Source organism: Dromiciops gliroides, chromosome 4 (genome assembly GCF_019393635.1).
Source record: "Dromiciops gliroides isolate mDroGli1 chromosome 4, mDroGli1.pri, whole genome shotgun sequence".
Taxonomy (NCBI): domain Eukaryota; kingdom Metazoa; phylum Chordata; class Mammalia; order Microbiotheria; family Microbiotheriidae; genus Dromiciops; species Dromiciops gliroides.
This window is the reverse complement of record NC_057864.1, coordinates 399,043,312-399,066,427: the sequence shown is the minus strand read 5'-3', so window position 1 is coordinate 399,066,427 and position 23,116 is coordinate 399,043,312. Positions and strand designations below refer to the sequence as shown.

The 23,116-nt window shown below is 41.5% G+C and overlaps 1 protein-coding gene across 5 annotated transcripts in view; it reads right to left on the bottom strand.

Annotated features, from left to right (window-relative positions):
• The window catches only part of ZDHHC14 (zinc finger DHHC-type palmitoyltransferase 14), a 374,077-nt gene extending 360,990 nt beyond the window's left edge, over positions 1–13,087 (bottom strand). For 2 of the 5 annotated variants that reach the window (XM_044004826.1, XM_044004827.1), the window contains exon 1: positions 11,111–13,087. In XM_044004826.1, coding sequence (XP_043860761.1) covers positions 11,111–11,355 — 245 coding nt within the window. In that variant the 5' untranslated portion in view covers positions 11,356–13,087. The remainder of the gene's footprint in view (positions 1–11,110) is intronic. The other 3 variants (XM_044004828.1, XM_044004825.1, XM_044004824.1) reach the window with 3 other exon arrangements.
• Between the last annotated feature and the right edge of the window lie 10,029 nt (positions 13,088–23,116).

Sequence of the window (23,116 nt, the reverse complement as noted above, 5' to 3'; positions counted from 1 at the left end):
GAAGAGCTAGAGACATGAATTTGAAATGACAAACAGAAAGTAGGTGAAACCCTGTTAATTCTAATTCAAAGAAAGGAAAGAATAAAGAAAGAAGAGAGGGCTGAGACCAAACCTTGAGAACACTCATAGTTAAAATATAGAACTCAGTTACATCTGACCTAAGTAACCTTGGAGTAAGTCACTTAGCCTCCATTTCCTCATCTATAAAATGAAGGGGTTGGAGTCAAGTATTTCTAAGGAGCCTTGAAACTCTGGTCTTATGATACGATGCAAGAGGGAAAAGAACACAACAAAGGAAAAGGGAAATCACATGATATCATGTAAGTAAAGGGAGAAGAGGGCTTTAGAAAGGAGGATATGATCTAGAATATCTCATGAAGTTAAGGATGAGAAATGTAAGGACAATACATTTGGAAAGTGGGTGGCCCAATAACACATATAGCTATGGCCAGCTCTTGATTCCATTTACTATATAGCAAAAGAGAATAATCCATCTGCAAATAGGATTAATACCCCCCAAAAGAACTGCAGATCAAATTTAAAAATTAAAAATTCATTTGCATTTTTTCAGAAGTCCCTAAATAATAATGAGCTTAAATCCCTTTCCAAGTGATTTGTACTTATATTGGCATTATTCTACTAATTTAGATTTGTTTTGTTGTATTTAACCAGAAGACAGCTTGTTGTATGTCCCAATGTCATATGTCTTTTCCATCCATAAACCATCACTTCTCAAAGGAATTTAATTTAGCAGCTTTTAAGACCTTGTTGGAGAATATGAGGAAAACTACTATATTTCTGTTCACATCTGCTTTCAAATGTTTGACCTGGCAGGGCAGGAGCTGTAGAGACAAAGGGAATGGCTTTAAGAATTAAAAATAGTTCTATCAAAATCTCTGGCAGAGGGGCAGCTAGGTGGCAGTGGATAAAGCATCAGCCCTGGATTCAGGAGTACCTGAGTTCAAATCTGGTCTCGGATGCTTGACACTTACTAGCTGTGTGACCCTGGGCAAGTCACTTAACCCTCATTGCCCCGCAAAAAAAAAAAAATCTCTGGCAGAGGAGCAGCTAGGTGGTGCAGTGGATAAAGCACTGGCCCTGGATTCAGGAGCTACTAAGTTCAAATCAAGTCTCAGACACTTGACACTTACTAACTGTGTGACCTTGGGCAAGTCACTTAACCTACATTGCCCAGCAAAAAACAAAAAATAAAATCTCTGGCAGATGACTGGTTATAAAATTGCTAGGCAATCTACAGAGTAGTCATAGTCAAAGAAGTAGTAGTAGTAGTAGTAGTAGTAGTAGCAGCAGCAGCAGCAATAGCAGCAACATTTATACAATTCCTACTGTGTGCCAGGAACTGTGCTAAGCACTTTACAAATGTTATCTCATTTGATCTTCCAATAACCCTAAAAGGTAAGTGCTATTATTATCACCATTTTACAATTGGGGAAACTGAGGCAAACAGAAGTAAAGCGACTTGCTCAGTGTCAGAGAGCTAGTGTCTGAGGCCAAATTAGAACTCAAGTCTTCCTGACTCCAGGCCCAGGGCTCTATCTGGGGCACCAAATTGTGTAATGATTTTCAATTAAGTTTTATACCAAATTTACATAGGAGGGAAATGGAAGCAGGAACCAATGTAGCAAAAGAAAATTTTTTTCTTGCTTAGAAAAATATAGTCTCAAGATGGTGAAGGAAAGGCAGTGAGCTCTTGAACTCATGACAGGATTGCTCAAAAAACATTCAAATAACACCATAGGAAAATGCCCGGAGCAGCAAAACTCATAGAAGAATGTGCTGAAATCATCTTCTAACCAAGAACGGCTTGGAAGGTCAGAAGGAGGGAGCTGCTGTGCTGAGTCAAGCCCAACCCCACAGTCACCCTGACACAGATCCAGTCCCAGGAAGGCGTCACCAGAAAAGGAGACCCCCAGAGCCTCTGAATCAACTGAAGCTGAAGGGCCAGTGTCGTCTGGAACTAAGCTCACAGTCTGGTGGGAGGGCTGAGTCCTGGGCAGCAGGGAGACTACAAGGGTCCATGCTAGTGCTGAGGCAGATCTTGGGTTTTTCACCCCTGCTGAGAACCAGGAGGTAGACTTGAGTAGTAGTGGCCCAGGTGGGGGAGGGGCACAGGCTCATCCAAGCTAACAACCACAACACACAAAGCTGGTTGATTAGCAAGTTGGTCTGGGGTCATCTATGGACCAGGGAACAGGCCAGGTGAGTGAGGAACCTGATCCTCCTTAAATCATACCACCTGGGACTTCTTAAGCTTGGGATACTGCAGCCTGGAAACAGTGCCCCACTTTAAGGAGCTAAAAGTCAAGTAAAAGAAAGGCAAGATGAGCAGACAGAGAAAGGCGAGGACCATACAAAGTTTCTTCAGTAACAAGGAAGACCAAGGGGCACCCTCAGAGGAAGATGTCAACATCAGGGCCCCCTATATCTAAAGCTTCCCAAAAAATATGAATTCGTCTTAGGCCATAGAGGTGTTCAAAAAGGACTTTGAAGATAAAATTAGAGAGGTAGGGGGGAAAAAAGGAAAGAGAAATGAAGGTGATGCAGGAAAGATATGAGAAAAAAGTCAACAGCTTGAAAAGTCAAAGCAGCCAGAAAGAAACCATTTAAATACCATGGAACCACAGTCAGGATTGCATAGGACCTAGCAGCTTCAACATTAAAGGATTGCAGGGCTTGGAATATAATTTTCAGGAAGGCAAAGGAGCTTGGATTACAACCCATAATCAACTACCCACGTACAGTTGTCTTGTGTCTGAGGCCAGGTTTTGGCTGGGATCCCCCTGGGTCCAGGGATGGTACTTTGTCCACTGTGTCACCTAGCTAGGTGATGACATCTTTAGGGTTAAATTGAGGGGTGAAGGGAATGCACTGGGGGAGGGGGAAGGACAGAGGTGAAATCCTACAAGAAAGAAACAGGAAAGGGCTTATGGAGTGGGGGAAGAGATGGGAGAGGAGCAGGGCAGTAAATGAATTTTACACTCATCAGAAAAGGCCCAAGGACCTTAAATTCATCAGAGCTGCCTCAAGGAGGGACTAACACACACACCCAACTGGGTGGAATAATCTATTTAATCTGGGCAGTAAATGAGCCTAACACTCATCAGAATTGGCTCAAAGACCTCAGTCTCTTTAGAATTGGCTCAAGGAGGGAATAATATACACACTCAATTGGGTGGAGTAATCTCTCTAACCCTGCAGGAAAATAGGAGGGGAAGGGGATAAAGAGAGAGGGGCAAAAGAAGGAAGGGCAGAATGGGGGAGGGGACAGACAGAAGCAAATCCCTTCTGAAGAGTGATAGGATGAAAGAAGATGGATAATAGAATATCATGGGGAAGGGAATAGGAAACAGTTAACAATAGTAATCATGAAAAAAGAGAAAAGGGGGGAAATTGTACAAAAAATATTTATAGAAACTCTTGGTGGAGGCTAAGAATTGAGAATCAAGGGAATGTCCATCATTGAGGAATGATGGAAAAAGCTGTGCTATATGATTGTAGTGGAATGGTCTTGTGCTACAGGAAATGACAAACAGGATGATCCCAGAAAAACCTGGAAAGACTAATGAACATTGATATATAGTGAAGTGAGCAGAGCTAGGAGGACATTGTGCATTGTGACAGCAGTATTGTTCAATGAGCAATTGTGAATGACTTAACTACTCTCAGCAATGCAATGATCCAAGACAATCCCAAGGAACTAATGAGGGAGACTATATAGCCATAAAATGCCCATAATACCCAGATATCAAAGGAGATAATACATGTAAAGCACTTTGTATACCTTAAAGTTCAATATAAATTATTCACATTAAATTTACAATTTAATTATAAAAAAGAAAAGAAAAGAAAAGAAAAATACAGTCTCAGGGAATCGTAAAACATATGTATCCATGATATTGCTTTTAGTTCCCAATCTTGAAAAGTGATAGATGTACTCAGTTTTTCGCCACAAACACAGAGGTGCAGAGTGGTTAACAAGAGAAAATATAAACCACCAAAAGCTAGCCATCAGAAGAAGGGCTTTAATTGCAAACATGTTGAGAGAGATTGTGTTTAAACAGAGGATAGATGAACCACCTATCAGTTATTGTAGAGAAGATTAGTTAATTGGATGTGAAGTTGAAAAAATGACCCTTCAAATTCTTAAACTCTACTAGATGAAAGAAAAAAAAATGACAGTTAAGGAACTTTAGATGTGGTCCAAAATACCCTGACAGTAAGGGTTGAAGGTTTATTTTTAATAGCAGAGTGGGGAAAAGCAGGGTGCTATATGTTGACTAAAACCAATTGAATAGTTGGGAGTACATAAAAAAACCCACCTCATTGTACTTTGCTATTTGTATTTCTTTAAATTTTGCTGTAAGCTGTATATCAATCAACAAGTGTTTACTAAAGAAGAGACTGATTGTAAGAAGCAGCAAGGAAGTAGTTGATAGAAAGCTGACTTCAGACCCAAGAAGACCAGGTTCGAAGCTCATACCTGACACATGTTGGTTGTATGACCATAGGAAAATTCCTTTATTTCTCTGCACCTCAGTCAATGCTCTCAGACTATAAATTATAGGAAAAGCGTTGACCTGAATGGGTAGAGGAAATTTCATCATGGAGGAGCTCCATATACCAATGAAATCATAGGTCTAGCTCCTATCCCTACTAAGTGCTAGGCTATTATCTGTCTTTGATTGGTCCTTAGAAATTATTAAGATGGGGGCAGCTAGGTGGCACAGTAGATAAAGCACTGGCCCTGGATTCAGGAAGACCTGAGTTCAAATACAGCCTCAGACACTTGAGACCTATTAGCTGTGTGATCCTGAGCAAGTCACTTAACCCTCATTGCCCGGGGTTGCAGGGGGGGGGGGGGGAAGGGAAGGAAATTATTAAGATAACAAAATGTAACAACTAAATGCTTATTTTCATAGTAAAGGATTATTTACCCTAGTCATGTGCTATATTGTCTTTCTCAACCTCTAATGTGAAGATTGGCCATTCTGATTAAGATGCTTTAACAAGCCACCACTTGATGATAGCTACTAAATTAGTGTGTAGGAAATAAATGTCCTGCCAGGTCAGTCCTATAAAGTGATGACAAAAATTCGAGAACAAATAAAAGGTATTTCCTCACAGGAAGTGAGTGGAGGAAAGCAAGGAAGATGAAGAAGGAAGTGGGAAAATGAAAGAAAATCTGATTCAAAAAGAATTTGACCTGGAAAAAAAAATGCTTGAAATCAGAGTTTGAACCAGAACCAAGACTGCATATTGCCCAAAACTTATTATTATAAAAATATTCTCTAAACCAAACCTGAACCAAACTAATATTTCATTTAAGTTCCTATTTAAAACTGCTAAAAGTAACCAGGTATAGCATCTCCAATGATTACAAGTGTCTTTTCTTGACAATTATTTTCCACTGCAGTGGAACAGACTAGTTTTCACAAAACCTATAATCAAAACTTTCTTGGCAGAAGATAATAATTCTGCTCTACAGAAATGACTGTCTACAATTATATCCACCCTTATGCTGCAAAAAGAGTTTTGATGTTTATGCAGACATGGCCTAAAAATAATTACCTAACACCACCCTAGCCAACTAACAGAGAAAGCAATAAAACTTTGATGGTCAATAATATCAAAAGCATTTCATTAGGAAGAAGTAAAGAGTTCAAAGCCAAGAAACCATAGGATAAGAAACTGTCCTAGTTGTTGGTTGTTAACATATGTGTACATGTGTATGCACAATATGTACACATATGCCACAAAGTACTTTGAATTTTCAAAGCACTCAAAAAAAAAAAAGTACAATCGAGGGGCAGCTAGGTGGTGCAAAGTGGATAAAGCACTGACCTGAGTTCAAATCTGACATTAGACACTTGACACTTACTAGCTGTGTGACCCTGGGCAAGTCATTTAACCCTCATTGCCCCCCCACACACACACACACAAAAGTACAATGGAAAGATCCCTGGCCTTAGGTCCAAGAGATATGAGGAATTTGTCCTTTCCCAATTTCAAAACTGCTTGGTTGAGTAACTTTGGAGAAATCTAATGCCATTTCTGCTTCAGTTTCCCCATCTATATATGGGAATTTCCCTCTCTACTAGAGAATACTATCTACTAAATTACAAATGTAAACATTTAAGCAGATTAGAAAAATATCCAAATCATTCTGAATTTATAAGAAATAGATTTTGTAAGAGTATGATTTCTATATCTTATTACTATTCTTTATAAATAAGGAAACAAACACGAATTAAATTACTTCTGAAATATAGCACTCGCTATTTTTCCTCATTAATGTAAACCAATAAACAAAGCATTTATTAAGCACCCATTTCATGCCAGGTATAGTAGTTAGGGTTTTAAAAAATAAAAATAAAACAATCCCTGACCCCAAGAAGCTTATTATCTATCAAAGGAAACAATGTGTACATATACTCACATACATAGATTTATATTGTAATGATTGGAATGACGCCACCTACTGGAGACTTGCTGTGGAGAGCTCCACCATGAGGAAAATGCCTCAGAGGCATTGTGGCTTTTCCTTGGCGTCAGGAAATGACGTTTGCTCATGGGTGCTGTCTATCAAGTCTACCAGCCAATCAACTGGAGGAGCCTCCTATGGTCTGGGAGGAGACAGGAAGGAGGAAAGGGAGCCTGCGCAGAGAGCGCTGCCCTTTTTGGTTTCCGGACTTGATGGTGGTGGCGTCAGAGGACTTCACAGGAAATTTGAGGAAAGATAGGAATGCCAGGCTGTTAGAATTCTGTTCTCAATCTTTTTCTTTCTATTTTCCAATAAACCCTTAAAAACCTAAACTCCTTTTATCAGTGATTTTTAGTCAGTTTCCCCCAGACTGGGGGAACACATTAGAATCCACATTTAGAATCTTAAATTACACAATATACAACATATACAGATATTGTGTATATACGTACACACAATGTAAATATGAGATAATTACAGCAGTGGGACATTGGCAGTGGGGGTTGGGGGGGAACATGTCCTAAGTGCACATATTACTGTATTAATACCTGCCATTAACACAGCTTTGAAGCTGTTTCTAGTATATTTTCTTTATCCATCATGCTGCAAAGATAATGTCCACTGCTCTCTCCAAATTGCAGTTCTAAGAGGATGTGATTGACTATGCTGCAGAGATAGTCTGGACGCTCTTACTGGTAATGGGAAGCAGTGAGATGCTCTGATAGTCCACACAATCAGCTTTCTGACATCCTTTTAAAGATAGTTAAAGGGGCAGCTAGGTGGCACAGTGGATAAAGCATTGGCCCTGGAGTCAGGAGGACCAGAGTTCAAATCCGGCATCAGACACTTCATACTTACTAGCTGTGTGACCCTGGGCAAGTCACTTAACCCTCATTGCCCCCCCCCAAAACCCCCCACACACACAAAAATAATAAAGATAGTTAAGATTATAACTCTGAAATCCTGTCACATTCTATCAGCAGTCCATATGGGAGGTGGAGGGGTTGGGGGGAAGTACATATAAACAGCCCTTCGTCCCTCCTTGAAAGAAGCTCCTGGAATACATTATGAAATCCAAAAAATGGACATGAGATTCTTATTATTGCCTTTCAAAAAGGTCTCTTAAGACCTTTTCTGTGTTGAGGTGGGATGTCCTAGAAAACAATTGAAGTGTCTCCATCATATCTGTAAATAATCCTATTCTTTCAGTGACAATAGTAGAGCACAGTCACTATTTCCTGGTACCATCATTGGTAGCCTGAATGGGTCATATATAGATGCTCTTCAAACCTGTACAAAAGCCTGGAAACAGAACATGTAAGTTTAGACAGTGTCTATTTTCACAGGTCAGAAGGCTTTAGTTTGAATGCTGGATTTTCCCCTTATTAGCTAAGTGATCTTGGGTAAATCATTTCACCATTCCTGACTTCCCATTTCCTCCTGTAAAATTAAGAAGAGTTAAAGAGTAGATTACCTTTCAGGTCCCTCCCACCTCTAAATCTAAGTACCTGGAGAGCAGAGGCTATAGATTTTTTTGTTGTTGTTCTAACCCCAGAATTTAATCCAGTTCCAATGCTTTTGCCTTTTCTCATCCTGTAATGTTTTAGTTGTACCTAGTATTCTGACTGCTCTTGCATACTTAGCTCATGATACTAAGTAGCCTTAGTGAAAAGAGCTCTCAGTTTTCAAGAAGTCCTTTCTTAAGTTCACTTTCAGAACTATTTGCTGAGTAACAATGAATCTATCTGTATCAAACCTGACTGAACGATTTTAAGATTTAGAGGCCAGGGGAAGTAGCTAACAGGAGAAGGTGAAAGAAGTTTGATGCAGAATAATTTGTGGATTGGCTACAAATTCGGGTTTTCCCATTCTTTTTAAAAATGTGTTATCTCCATTCCTATAGCTAGAGCCAAGCAGAATCTAATGTTGCACAGTAGAATTCTATTAATGTTAGAGATATCCAGGCATGAAACGTAGGCATCCTTAGCATCTTCTGATCTGTAGTATGGGCATTCTTGTAGATAATTGCTATATTTCACTTCCACAGCATCATTAATTGGTTCTTCCAGGTCCTATGAAATTGATTTGACCAAAGTTACTTTATTTCACTATTCAATTAGTGATTAGTGAAGGAAATATGCAAATATTGAAGCATATGTTCTTAATGGAAAAAAATCAAGTTTCCATGGACCATATGAATCCAATGGCATCTGTATTTTCTAAAAGTAATACTTCTCAACTGTACCATTATTTCAAGGATGAGTTACCTGGTTCCTTGAATTTCAAAGCTACCTAACCAAACTCAGGGAGAACAACATACACAGATAGACATATAGCTGGTATTTAAAATGTTACTACAAATGGTAGCTAATAAAATCCCATCACACGCTTTTATTTCTACACCCACCAGTTAACATAATGCTGACACAGAGCAAGATCCCTAACAACCTGCTAGTGAGAACTATGGGGAACCCTTTATAAAAAAAAAAAAAACCATATACCCTGCAGTATAAGGAAATATATCAAGAAATGAAAACAAATTTATGGCAGCTTCATTAGATGCTGTGCTTAAGAGAGCAAAATAAAAGCTGACAAAAGTAATAACTTAGGGACTCCCTAATCATATAGTAGCATTTTTAGTATACATGACATGAAATATTATTTTATATCAAATGTACTCATGTACAAAGCTCAGGAATATGACCACAAAATGAACAAATCTATGTGTTTGAAATGGCTAGAAAAGTGGATTCAACCAGGACAAAGATCATTTCCTTTCCGTTTGCCCATGAATGTACAGAAAACAGATCTTTTGATGTGGTTTTAAATACAGGTGATCTTTCAGACAAATTTCATACAGAAGTTATTAGTATTGTGAACCCTGTCTAGTGGACCACCTATCAAATAGATGACCTTTCCATGGAATTATAAAGGGTCTCTACTTTCCATGTGCCGCTGTCCTTAGAACTTAAATGCAAAGCACTTAGTAGTTTTCATAAAATCCCTTGTGTATGACTCCCTTTTTTCACAGGGTTCTTTTAGGTTCTTTTTTTTTTTTTTTAAGAACCAGTAACTATCCCAAGTTTACACTGCAATTACAACAGAACAGCTCCCTGGCCTTTGGTTCTAATGAGCTACACCGCCTCTTCTAGACACACCATCAGTCCTTAAGCAGTATTCCTACTACTTATAACCCAAAAAGATTCTAATTATTAAACTCCAAGGAAACACTTGGAAAACTCATTTAAATTAGAACTTTTTGTTGTTTTGAAGATGGGGGAGGTAGAAGGAATAAATAGGAAAAAAGTTGAAGGGGGGGTGGTGGTGGTGGTAACTATCACTTTAAAAAAAAATGTTTTTCAGCTTAGCAGAATTTTCAAACAAATTATTTCACCTCGGTCATTCAGATGTCTCTGCAGGAAAGTTGCTGACCTGTCAAGAGATCATTCACTTGCACTCTAGACAACATTTGGTAAAAACAAACACAAGATACAAAGTTATATCTGCTTATCAGGATCCAAAATAAACATTGTTGAGTTAATCAACCCGATGGAACTGAGAATCTGTACTTACTGAAAAGAGTACCATCATGCCTGCATGGGTAGCTCCTGCAGAGGCTAAAAGAAAATCTATCTATATCTCCGTTTACACACATGCATATGAATAGATAACACTGTAACCACAAATTGCCAAGAGCCCTCCTATCATCTCAGGTTCAATCCAAGATTCTATCCTCATATTACTGGATTCCATAATAGACATTGAAATTAGTTCTGGAGTGTAGTTAAACTGTTTTGCCTAATACCTATTAATAAATTAGAAGACCTTCTTGCAAGCTGGCACAAGGGCAGAGTTGCAAATTGGCCCAATCTGGTTTTCCTGAAAATAGTAAGCAAGCCACAGGCATTCTTTTCCCTGACCAAATCACAAAGTCCAACCAAGCTGTTTCCAGAGTAAGAAGTTTCCCCTTTAGTTTCATCCTTGTAAAAAAAGGCCTTAAGTCTCTACACTCACCTGTTCCTGAAGATAATTTGTTTTTGAAACCTACTAATAAGTAAAGAGGCAACTTTTTTGGAAATATTTTAGGCACAAACAGGAGTGAATAACTGTTGGTCAAAAGGCTGATCAAAGTAAAATAATCCACATTCATACTGTTTGGGTTGCAGTTAGATGTTTGAAATAGCAAAACCTCTTTATCTCTTAGAGAACACAGAAGATCTAGTAATTAGGAAGTGCCACAGAATGCCCCAAATTGCCCTATCAATGAATTTTAAATACTTTGAAACTTAGCAGAGGGGGAAAAAAAGTAAAGGCTCAGTTCAGTTACCAATGGCTCTCCATCCTTGTTCATCGTGAGAACAGGAAAGCCACAGGGAGTTAACCAGAGTGTGTACCCCTTGCAATCTCTCCCGGTGTTCTCAGAAATCTGATTCAGGAGAGCATTATTTCTGTGGATCCAAAACCCTAAAAAAATTCCCACCGAGATTGGTTATATAACATATACAGTAGTTACAGCTTCTAGAAAACGAAAGTAAATAAAAGAGGTGGGGTCAGAGGAGTGAGAAGCATGGGCCAAAGAGGGTGAATAGGTTTGTATGGTCCACTTACTCGAATGCGAAGAAGAGTCCGCTGGTGACCAAGATGAGGACGAGGGTCAGGTAGAAGACGCCGGTCTGCCGAGCCATCATGATCCTCCCGTTACAAAAGAATTTGTTTCTCCCTGGGAAAACCTCCCATTTCCTCCTGGCCGCGGTTTTCTTTTTCTTATGGGGAGACTCCATGGGAGAGGAGCTGTGAGTGCTGATCTGACTGTACTCGCAGTCTTTCATGGGCCCACCGCCTCCAGGAGTCATCAAAGAGGGTAGACAATTGGGGGGGGTCGAACTCCCCACCCCGCCCCCCAAAAAAGCACAAACCACTTAATGGAGACAACCCCACTCTCTAGAGCCCCTTGGCCACCGGCAGAAGCTCGAATTAAAACTCCCCAAATAGGTTACCGTTCCAGTGATAACTTTGCCAAGTAGCCCAAGTTAACCCTTTGAAGACCAAGGCTGTCATAGTAGAAAGGTTCCTCAGGGAAGGAATTCCCCACCACCCCACTATTATTAATCAATTCTATCACGTGTTGGAGGGGTCATGAAATTAAGCCCAGTGAGGGAGAAAAAATGACACCCTCCTCCATACACACAACATGCGCGCTCACATACACCAACACACACACACACACACACACACACACACACACACAGCACACAGCACACAGCACACAGCACACAGCACACAGCACACAGCACACAGCACAATGCACTCGCTCTCCTCTCCGCGCCCCTTTCTCGGCTCTGGTAGTTGATTTTTAAGCCCTCTTCCAGATGACCCCTGCTGGGGGATGTCTAGGGTGGCGGGCTCTAAACTCGACTGTAGGGACAGCGGCGGTGGGCGCGCACAGAGCTTCACTAGCTGCTCCTCTCCCCTTCGCCAGGTTTATTATAATCCATTCTCCAGGCGGCAGCTCTTCCCCGGAGAGAAAGAGATGGAAAATGGGAGGTAGCCCGAGCCACCCCCGAAGCTTCCCGGCGGTGGGGGAGGGAAACGAGAACAAAATCCAAAACAAAACCACGTTGCTTTTCTCGGTATAGATCCTTGCGAATGCCCGGACGCTGGTCCAGCTGCGAGCCCCCAGTCCGCCCAGCTGTTTGCAAAGCGGACTTCTCCACACCCTGAGCCGCCGCCGCGTTGCTGGGACTATGGGACTAGGAGGAGCGGGAGGACAAGGTCTCGGCAGCGGCTGCTCGCGGATTGTGTGGCGAGTGGCTGAACGTCTTCCGCTTGCCCCATAAAAGCCAGCCCCGGAGTGAGGAAGGGACGCCAGTGGGGGTGGGCCTCGGGTAGACCGCGACAGACACTTGTTTGCAAATGCTCTCCCCAGCGCCTGCTGGAAGGAGCCCGGGCGGGCGCTTCAGAGATTTTCCGTCTCCTCGCCTCCTCGCGGCCCCAGTGTGGGAGATGGGTGTAAGCGTCGGTGGGGCGGGAGTGGTTGCTTCTGCACCCTCGGGCTCCTCCTCTTTCTCCTCCTTCTCTGGGGTTAAGCCCCTCAGATGGGGCAACCCTCCTGCTCTGGACTGGTGCTCCGCTCCCCTGGTCTCAGCTTGTCCATGTCACTTCAGGACTCCCTCTCTGTTCAGGGTCTAGCACACTCGCCTGCTCCCTAGCTCTGGGGCTGTGCGTGGTACTGAAGCGCAGCTGCGGGGGTCCTCAGCTCGCATCGCCCCCGGAAGAAGCAAAGGTCAGACCCCCAGCAAGCGGCGCTAGGCGGTCGCCTCCAAGGCAGCTTGCAGTCCCCCCCCCTCCGCCCCATACACACACACACACACACACACACACACACACACACACACACGCAAAGACTTCTGTCCGCCTCCCTGCTGGGAAGACTCTTCTTCCAGACAGCAGCTGCCACCGGACCAAAAAAATATAAAAAACAAAGCTAACCGAGACACTCCAACTCGTTCTCTTGACTTCTAAGGAAATGGAGGGAAACCCAAAAATAAGAAGTATCCAGTCCCCTCACTCCTCATACTCCAGGCTGTTTCCTGGAGCCCCCACCCCAGTTACCAAGAGATTTACGAACACACAGCCCCCATGTTCCTCGTCTGAGACGTGGGAGGCATCTATACACTGAGGGAGACCGGGATAGTCAATGCTCGGAACCAGGGAAGAAAAAGCATGGGAAGCTCGTTTCCTCTTTCACCAAGGAAGCCAGTTCTATAGAGAGAGGTCTCTGCTAGCCTCGCCTTCCCCACTCCTCTTTCTTGCCCCTAAACACCCCAGGTTCTTTTCTCCAAGCACAGGGAGCGAGAGAAAGGGGGTGGGGGCCGGGGGAACGGAGTGGCTTCTGGTTTTCCCTCCCAGAATAATCGATTTTATGTGATCCTTAGCTCTATCTGTGCCATGCTGTCCCTCTTTCTCTACCCCTCCTTCCCCAGTATTAGACCTCAGTCTTTGTTCCTTTTATTCCTGTCTGTTGCTGTCTGTCTTCCTTTCTTTCTTTCTTTGTGGAGTCCCTACAGCAGCCAGAGTGGGAACTGCCTCCCCTCTCCCTCCTCTCACGCCCATCTATCCCTCCACTTCCCAGCCTAATAACCACTGGGTAATCTCCCAGCAACTGGGAATGTGTCAAATCAACCCATTCCCCGAGTTGACATTAAAAGAAGCGGGAGGAGCTAGTCTCTCCGCCTCCTCCTTTCCTTCTTCCCTCGCTTTGCTGTCGTCACTCGACTGGACGAATAAGCAAGCCTGGGAGATCTGGGAGACCATGCCACAGTTAGCTAAACTGTGCGTACTTGGATAAAAGGATGGGGGTGGAGAAGAGAGGGAAGGGACCTCTGCCCCTCCCACCTCTTAGTTTACACTTTCCTTTCTTGGCCCTCCGGGATTGGTAGTTCCTTCTTTTGCGTCTGGCCCCGAAAAACTGTAACTTGGGGTCATAAAGACTACAAATCCCAGGATTCCTCGGGGGGAGAGAGAGAGAGAGAGAGAGAGAGAGAGAGAGAGAGAGAGAGAGAGAGAGAGAGAGAGAGAGAGAGAGAGAGAGAGAGAGAGAGAGAGAGAGAATGAGCTAAGTAATTGGTACATTGCTTTCTCCTCGTGGGTAGAGTGAAGTGCTTCACTGTCTTGAGATTGATTTCCGATGGGTGAAAAAATGAGGGAGAAAGTTGAGGATAGATGCTTGTAATAAGAAAAAATTAGGCGGATGGCACCTGGATTGCAATAAATAACAACAACCATAAACAGGGTAGGGCTTTAAGAATGAAAATGAAATGTACACAGGTCCTTTTCCAATCTGGTTAAATTCTTTGACTGGGGGGAAAGACACAAAACCAGAATTAGATTCAAAATGAGCGGAGTTTGTTTTGTGTTTTCAAAGCAAAGCAGAGGACCATAGAGAGGATGAAGATGTTAATGGCTACTAAAAACTGAATTACCCGATGTTCCTAGGAAACGTAACATGAAGAATAACGGCATTCCCAAACTTCTCAAAAAGTGTCCTAAAAATTCATAAATGAGTTGTTTGGAACTCAATGTATTTTCCCATAGAAACAATGTTATATTTGTCGGGTGCCCAGGCCACCTCGCAAAAGCTTATTTAACTTAATGTCCTGGAGGTAGAATACTATACACTAAACCCTAACACCACATGTAATATTGTTTCCTTCAGAAAATATAATCCTATTTGGGAAGCCTGAAACAAATCTCCACCTACTCGTGCTGGTGCCCTCCTAACCAGCCTAACACTGGGAAGAGTAGCCTGGGGCAAGACATTAAGCAAAATGACTTCAAATTTATACTGAGTATCATATCGTTTGCCTTCAGAATGGATGGGGGAAGGAAGGCAGGGAGGGAGAGAATTTGGAACTCAAAAAAAAATTTTTTTAATGTTAAAAAGAAAAAAATAAATTCAACAAAAGGTGACCTCGAGGGAAAGAAGGGAGGGATAAGGAGTGGCTTTTCGGGGTGGGGGGAGGGGGTTCTCTTTTTTTTTCTAGCTACAGGTCTTGAGTGAAGTAGGAAACTAGATTCCCGTGGGGGTGGAGGGGAGTCTTAAGTGAAGGGAAGAGGGAAGAAAGATCCACTAATCCACAACACAGGAAAGAAAAGTTTTGGTCAATAGGCCACCCACCTGGAACGTAAATGAACTGACTTAAGTAAATTAGGAGCTGCTTACATCTATATAATTATTTGGGAGTTACAGGATCTATACACACAAATATTTTTTTTAAATTAAAAGACACTTTATGTCACCAATGAAGAAGAAAACATGGATGATGACAATGCCCAAGCATTAGTAGTTAAGTGGGAGGAATTCTAGACAAAGCAGTCTTTGTGATCCAAATTTAGAGTGAATTCAAATTCAGGCTCCACTTAAAATGATATAATCTTAGGCAATCTCTGAACCTCAATTTCCTCCTCTGTGCTGTGGGGGTGGATAAGCCTGTTGGATTTCAGGTTAGAAAGACCTATATTACAATCCTACCTCTTTTATTTACTGGCTGTATGACTTGGCTAAATCATTTCACCTCCATGTGACAGGTAATGTTCTTTTTAAAATTATTATTATTATTTTTAAATTATGGTTTATAGCATTCATTTTTTAAATAATATTTTCCCCAATTGCATGTAATATTTTTTGAATGTTCTTTTTTTTTTTTAGAATTTTTAGTTCCCAGGTATCCTCCTAAGACAATAAGTTATAGAAATAATGTAGGGATAATAATTACATTGAGAATATAGTACACTGGACTTGGGGGGGAGGTGATAGAGGATCTGAGTTCAAATCCTGACTGACAACTACTAAAGTGATCTTAGCCTAAGTTTCCTGGTCTATAAAATGAGGGTACTGGACTAGATGACCTTCCAGTTCTAACTCTGTGAGCCTGGGCCCTCACAAGCTGTTGTGAGCAAGCCCTAAATGTGATCTTTTGTTAAAGCATTATTTTCGATTTATTCACTGCAAGTACTTTTCCAAAACAGGAATCCAAAGAACTTGTACTCAATTCATTGATTTTGCATCTTTTATAACAGAAAAATATTACTATAATTGTTAATATAGTGACAGAAATTGTTAATACCAGATGTAATATGAACTGCCACTGCCTTAAATGATCCTTATAATGTCAGAATTTCAGTAAAATCCCTACATTTCTACTCCTAAGATATTTTTTATTAAGTTGAGCTGAACTATACCCTAGGTTCGCCCATACCCCAGGTATTTTGCCTTGTGGGGAGCCCAGCTTAAGTTGGATCTCATTGGGATTCATCACATGAAGGACAAAATAGCCAGAATGAAGTGACTTTCTTTGCCTGGATTGCCAAGAGCTACTAGGTCTCATGACCAGACCTGGCTACCTTATACTGCCCCCTCCCCCTCTCCTAAAGGTGTTAAGAAGCTTTTGTATAGGTCTTGGAATTGGGAAATGCACTGGACATCCTCCAGGGTAGCAGGTTTGCTACCTTGTTATCTTAATTAAATATGATTTATTCCTCAATTGGTGGCTTTTATTTGTTTCAGGACTTGACAATAGTCACACCTACAAGTTAATTAATCAAAGTTACTTTAAAAAAATTATCCCTACCACTTGCCACTCTGTCCACCCTCCCCCAACCCAAGTTCTTTGTACTAAATGGAATTCTATTCAAATGATCTTGGTTCCTTTGCTATTGTTTTGCCAAAGATCATTTAAATTAACAAACTTCAGATTTGGTTTTCAGATATGTCAACCCATAAATCATTCAGTATTTATAAACAAGTATAGTGGGGCAGCTAGGTGGCACAATGGATAAAGTGCAGGCCCTGAAGTCCAGAAGATTCATCTTCCTGAGTTCAAATCTGGCCTCAAATACTTGACTCTGGGCAAGTCACTTAAACCTCTTTCCTCAGTTTCCTCATGTGGAAAATGAACAGGAGAAGAAAATAGTAAACCACTCCAGTATCCTAGCCAAGAGAACCCCAAATGGGGTCAAGAAGAGGCAGAAACACAACTGAAAATGACCAAACCACAGTTTGCCAGGCACTGTGCTAGGTGTTGGGGTTGAAAGAACAAAAATGCCACAGTCCTTGTCCCCAAAGCACTTAAATTCTGTTGAGAGAGATAATATCCATACATATAAGTATATGCAAAATGAAAACAATTCAAGATAATTTGGGCAGGGAACCACTAGCCTCAGAGTCCTCAGATCAGGAGAGGTCTTTTATAAGGAAGCAGCCCATGAGCTGACCTTTTGAAGGAAACTAGTCAGAGATGAGGAGGAAGTACATTCCAGGCAAGAGGGACAGTCTACATTAAGCCACAGAAACAGGAAATGTATTGTCATGTATGAGGAAGGGCAAGGAGGCCCTAGCATCTGAAGTAACATATGAAAGGTAGATTGGATCCAGGTTGTGAAGGGCCTTAAATTCCAGATAAATTTGCATTTGATTCTGGAGAAAGTCAAGGCCTTCTGACATTTGTGTAGCAGGGGCAGTAAAGTGTTGAGACTTGTGCTTTAAGAATAGTACTTTGGGGGCAGCTAGGTGGCGCAGTGGATAGAGCACTGGCCCTGGAGTCAGGAGTACCTGAGTTCAAATCCAGCCTCAGACACTTAACACTTACTAGCTGTGTGACCCTGGGCAAGTCACTTAACCCCAATTGCCTCACTAAAAAAAAAAAAGAATAGTACTTTGGCAGCTTAGCAATAGTAAGAGAATGGACTGGAAAGGGGAGAGTCTGACCACAGAGAAACCAAGTGGCAGGCAAAAGGTAACATCCACAGGGTACCTTAATGAGAATCACTCTACAACACCACAATAAGTGTTCATCCAGACTCCTCAAAAAAGAAAAAAATATTCAGGGAAGGGAAGTTCATAACTCCCGAAGCAGTTGATTCCACTTCTTGATGTTAGCAAGCCTAAACCAGGCCCTTTGCAATTTCTACTCATTCCTCCTGGTTCTGCCCTGCAGGAGCAAGAAAAACAAGTCTAATAATCCTTCTTCCAAATGTTAGCTCTTCAAATATTTGTTGACTGATAGATATACTGTCTTTCATTGTAGGTAGCTCCAGTGGCCTGGAGTTAGGAAGACCTGAGTTCAAATCTGGTTCTGACACTTACTAAAATGTGTGACTTTGGGCAAATTGCTCGACCTCTTTTTTAAATTTTGCCTCAGTTTTCTCATCTGTAAAATGGGGTTAATAATAACAGCACCTGGGGCAGCTAGGTGGCACAGTGGATAGAGCACCGGCCCTGGAGTCAGGAGGACCTGAGTTCAAATCCAGCCTCAGACACTTAACACTTACTAGCTGTGTGACTCTGGGCAAGTCACTTAACCCCAATTGCCTCACCATAAAAAAAAAAAAGATTGTTAATAACAGCAGCACCTACTTTTCAGGGTTTTTGTGAAGCCCAAATGAAATAATATCTGTAAGCCACTGAGTATGCTGCCTAGCACTATATTAATGCTACCTGTTGTTATTATTATTCTTTTCATCTCCCCTTCCACTTTCTGAATCAGCTTTTCTGCTGGCTAAAAATTCCTTGTTTCTTTCAGCTGATTTCCACATGGCATTCCAGATCATTCTCCTGGGAAGCTCCTCCAGCTTGTCCATGTTCTTCCTCAAATGTGTCATCTTGAACTAAACAGGACTACCACTTTCCTTGTTTTGTGCACCAATGCAGTAGGATGAAGGAGAATGATGGGGGGGGGGGGGGCTGATGAGTTCCCACCAACTTGAGAAAGTTACTTTGCATGACTTTTGGATTGAAGGCATCTGAGGGCTAAATTCTCATGGAAAGTGTAGGCAGGAAGATGGCAGAGAGAAGCCAGAAAGTTGCCTGAGCTTTCCCGAGTTTCTCTCAAAAACAACCTTAAATCAAGCCTCTAAAACAAATTCTTGAACTACAGAACCTACAAAAAGACAGACACACAATCCTACTTGAGATAATTTAGAAGACTTCAGGAAAGGTCTGTCTCACCTGGATAAAAGGGGAGGGTGGCTCAGCACAGCTCAGCTTAGTGGGCAGCTCAACACTGCTGCAACTCCACACAGCTGAGAGTGGGGCAGCTGAGAGCAGTAATAGCTTGCAACAGTGACCCCTGTAACCCAGGAACAGACTTCAACTTGATAAATTTTAAAATAGGTTACAGGGGCAGCTAGGTGGTGCAGTGGATAGAACACTGGCCCTGGAGTCAGGAGTACCTGAGTTCAAATCTGGCTTCAGACACTTAACACTTACTAGCTGTGTGACCCTGGGCAAGTCACTTAGCACCAATTGCCTCACTAAAAAACAAAAAACAAACAAAAAATTAGGCTACAACATGAGCAAGAAACAAAAAAGGACCCTTACCATTGACAGCTGCTATGGTAAAAGGGAAGACCAAAACTCAAATGCAGATGAGTTGGTCAAAATGCCTACAAGTGAAGACTCAAGTGGGGAGATGATCTTGTCTAAAGACCAAAAAACTCTTCTTTGAAGAGCTCAAAAAAGCTTTTAAAAACCAAATGAGGGGGCAGCTAGGTGGTGCAGTGGATAGAGCACCGGCCCTGGAGTCAGGAGTACCTGAGTTCAAATCCGGCCTCAGACACTTAACACTTACTAGCTGTGTGACCCTAGGCAAGTCACTTAACCCCAATTGCCTCACTAAAAAAAAAAAAAAAAAGACCAAATGAGAGAGGTAGAAGAAAAAATGGAAAAAGAAATGAGAGAAATGAGAGTTACACTGGAAAAAGAAGCACAAAAATTGACTGTGGAAAACAATTCCTTAAAAAAAACAACTGGCCAAATGAGAGAAGAAAATGGCCAAATGGAAAGAGAGGTACAAAAGCTTACTGAGGAAAACAAGGCCTTAAAAATTAAAATTGGGCAGATGGAAGTTAATAACTCCATGAGACACCAAGAATCTGTCAAGCAGGATCAAAAGACTGAAAAAATAGAAGAAAATGTGAAATACCTCATTGGAAAAAAAATGACCTGGAAAATAGATCCCGGAAAGATAATCTGAGAATTTTTGGACTACCTGAAAGCCATGATCAAGAAAAGAGTCTAGACGCCATATTCCAGGAAATTATCAAGAAGAACTGCCTTGAAATTGTAGAATTAGAACATAAAATCATCATTGAAAGAATCCACCCAAAAACCTCCTGAAAGAGACCCCAGAAGGAATACTTCAAAGAATATTGTAGCCAAACTCCAGAATTATCAGGTGAAGGAGAAAATACTCCAAGCAGCCAGAAAGAAACCATTTAAATACCATGGAGCCACAGAGTCAGGATTGCACAGGACCTAGCAGCTTCAACATTAAAGGATCACAGGGCTTGGAATATAATTTTCAGAAAGACAAAGGAGCTTGGATTACAGCCCATAATCAACTACCCAGCAAAACTGATCATTCTCTTTCAGAGGGAAAGATGGACATTCAATAAAATAGGGAACTTCCAAGGCTTCCTGAGAAAAAGGCCAGAACTGAACAGAAAATTTGATCTCCAAATACAAGACTCAAGAGAAATATAAAGAAATAAACAGAGGGGACAGCTGGGTGGCACAGCGGATAAAGCACCGGCCCTGGATTCAGGAGTGCCTGAGTTCAAATCCGGCCTCAGTCACTTGACACTTACTAGCTGTGTGACCCTGGGCAAGTCACTTAACCCCCATTTCCTCACCAAAAAAAAAAAAAAAGAAGAAGAAGAAGAAAAAAAAGAAAGAAATGGGGGGGGCAGGAGAGGGGAGGAGGTTGTTCAATGATGTTAAACTGCTTGCATCCCTATGTGGGAGGATAATACTTTTAACTCTTGGGATCTATATCAATGTTAAGGTATTGTTATTAAATTGACTTTGATGTGATGATATAAAGAAACTTAAGGGGCAAAATAAAAGAAGAAGGGGGGGAGAAGAAGAGGGAAGGTAGAATGGGGTTAATTGCCTCATATGAAGAGGCACAAAAAGACCACATTATAATAGAGGGAAATAAGGAAGGGGTGAGCATTGTTTCAACCTTACTCTCATCAGATTTGGTTCAGGGAGGGAACTAAATACAATCCCATTTGTATAAAGGAACTTAGCTTACTCTTTAAGGAAACAAAAGGGGAAGGGGAAAAGGGTGGTATTGATAGGAGAGGGCAGAAGAGGGAGGCAAGAAAAGGAAGGGCAGCTGATAAAAGGGAGGGCAGATTGAGGGAGGCAGTGGTCAGAAACAAAACACTGGTCAAGAGGAATAGGGTGAAAGAAGGGAAAAAAGAATACAAACAAAGGGGAAAAGAGGATGGAGGGAAATAAACAGTTAATAATCTTAACTGTGAATGTGAATGGAATGAACTCTCCCATAAAACAGAAGCGAATAGCAGAGTGGATTAAAAATCAGAATCCTGGACTTCCAGGGGTGGAGCCAAGATGGTGGAGAGAAGCTAGGAACTTTCCTGAGTTTTCCTATATTTCCCTCAAAAACAACATTAAATCCAGCCTCTAAACAGATTCTGGAACTACAAAACCTACAAAAAGAGAGACAAAATCCTGCTACATGAGATAATTTAGAAGACTTCAGAAAAGGTCTGTCTCACCTGGGTGAAAGGGGAGGGCAGCTCGGAACTACCTGTCCCAGCTGGCAGCTCACCTCAGCAAAGCTCGGCTCAGTGGGCAGCTCTCAGCATAAGTCAACTCAGTGGGCAGCTCTCAGCATAGGTCAACTCAGTGGGCAGCTCAACACTGTTGCAACTCGACACAGCTGAGAGTGGGGCAGCTGAGAGCATATAGAAGCTTGCAACCCTGAATCCTGTGCCCCACAAGCACACTTCAACTTGATAAGTTTTAAAATAGCCTACAACATGAGCAAGAAACAAAAAAGGACCCTTACCACTGACAACTTCTATCATGAAAGGGAAGACCAAAACTCAAATGCAGATGAGTTGGTCAAAATGCCCACAAGTGAAGACTCAAGAGGGAAGATGATCTTGTGTCAAGACCAAAAAGCCTTCTTTGAAGAGCTTAAAAAGACTTTTAAAAACCAAATAAGAGAGGTAGAAGAAAAAATGGAAAAAGAAATAAGAGAAATGAGTTACACTGCAAAAAGAAGCACAAAAAATGACTGAGGAAAACAATTCCTTAAAAAATACAATTTGCCAAATGGGAGAAAAAATTGGCCAAACAGAAAAAGAAGTGCAAAAGCTTACTGTGGAAAATAAGGCCATAAAAATTAAAATTGAGCAGATGGAAGCTGATAACTCCATGAGACAACAAGAAATCTGTCAAGCAGAATCAAAAGACTGAAAAAATAGAAGAAAATGTGAAATGCTTCATTGGAAAAACAACTGACCTAGAAAATAGGTCTGGGAGAGATAATCTGAGAATTATTGGACTACCTAAAAGCCATGATCAAGAAAAGAGTCTAGGGGCAGCTAGATGGTGCAGTGGATAGAGCACTGGCCATGGATTCAGGAGGATCTGAGTTCAAATCTGACCTCAGACACTTAATACTTACTAAACAAACAAAACAAAACAAAAAGAAAAGAGTCTAGACTCCATATTCCAGGAAATTATTAAGGAGAACTGCCCTGAAATTGTAGAATCAGAGGATAAAATCATCATTGAAAGAATCCACCCAAACACCTCCTGAGAGAGACCCCAGAAGGAACACTTCAAAGAATATTGTAGCCAAACTCCAGAATTATCAGGTGAAGGAGAAAATACTCCAAGCAGCCAGAAAGAAACCATTTAAATACCATGGAGCCACAGTAAGGATTGCACAGGACCTAGCAGCTTCAACATTAAAGGATCACAGGGCTTGGAATATGATTTTCATGAAAGCAAAGGAGCTTGGATTACAACCCATGATCAACTACCCAGCAAAACTGATCATTCTCTTACAGAGGGAAAGATGGATATTCAATGAAATAGGGAACTTCCAAGGCTTCCTGAGAAAAAGACCAGAACTGAACAGAAAATTTGATTTCCAAATGCAAGACTCTAGAGAAATATAGAGGTAAACAAGGGGGAGAAAAGGGTTTTTCAATGATGTTAAACTGCTTGAGTCCATATGAGGGAGGATAATACTTTTAACTCTTGAGATCTGTATCTCTGTAAAGGTATTGTTA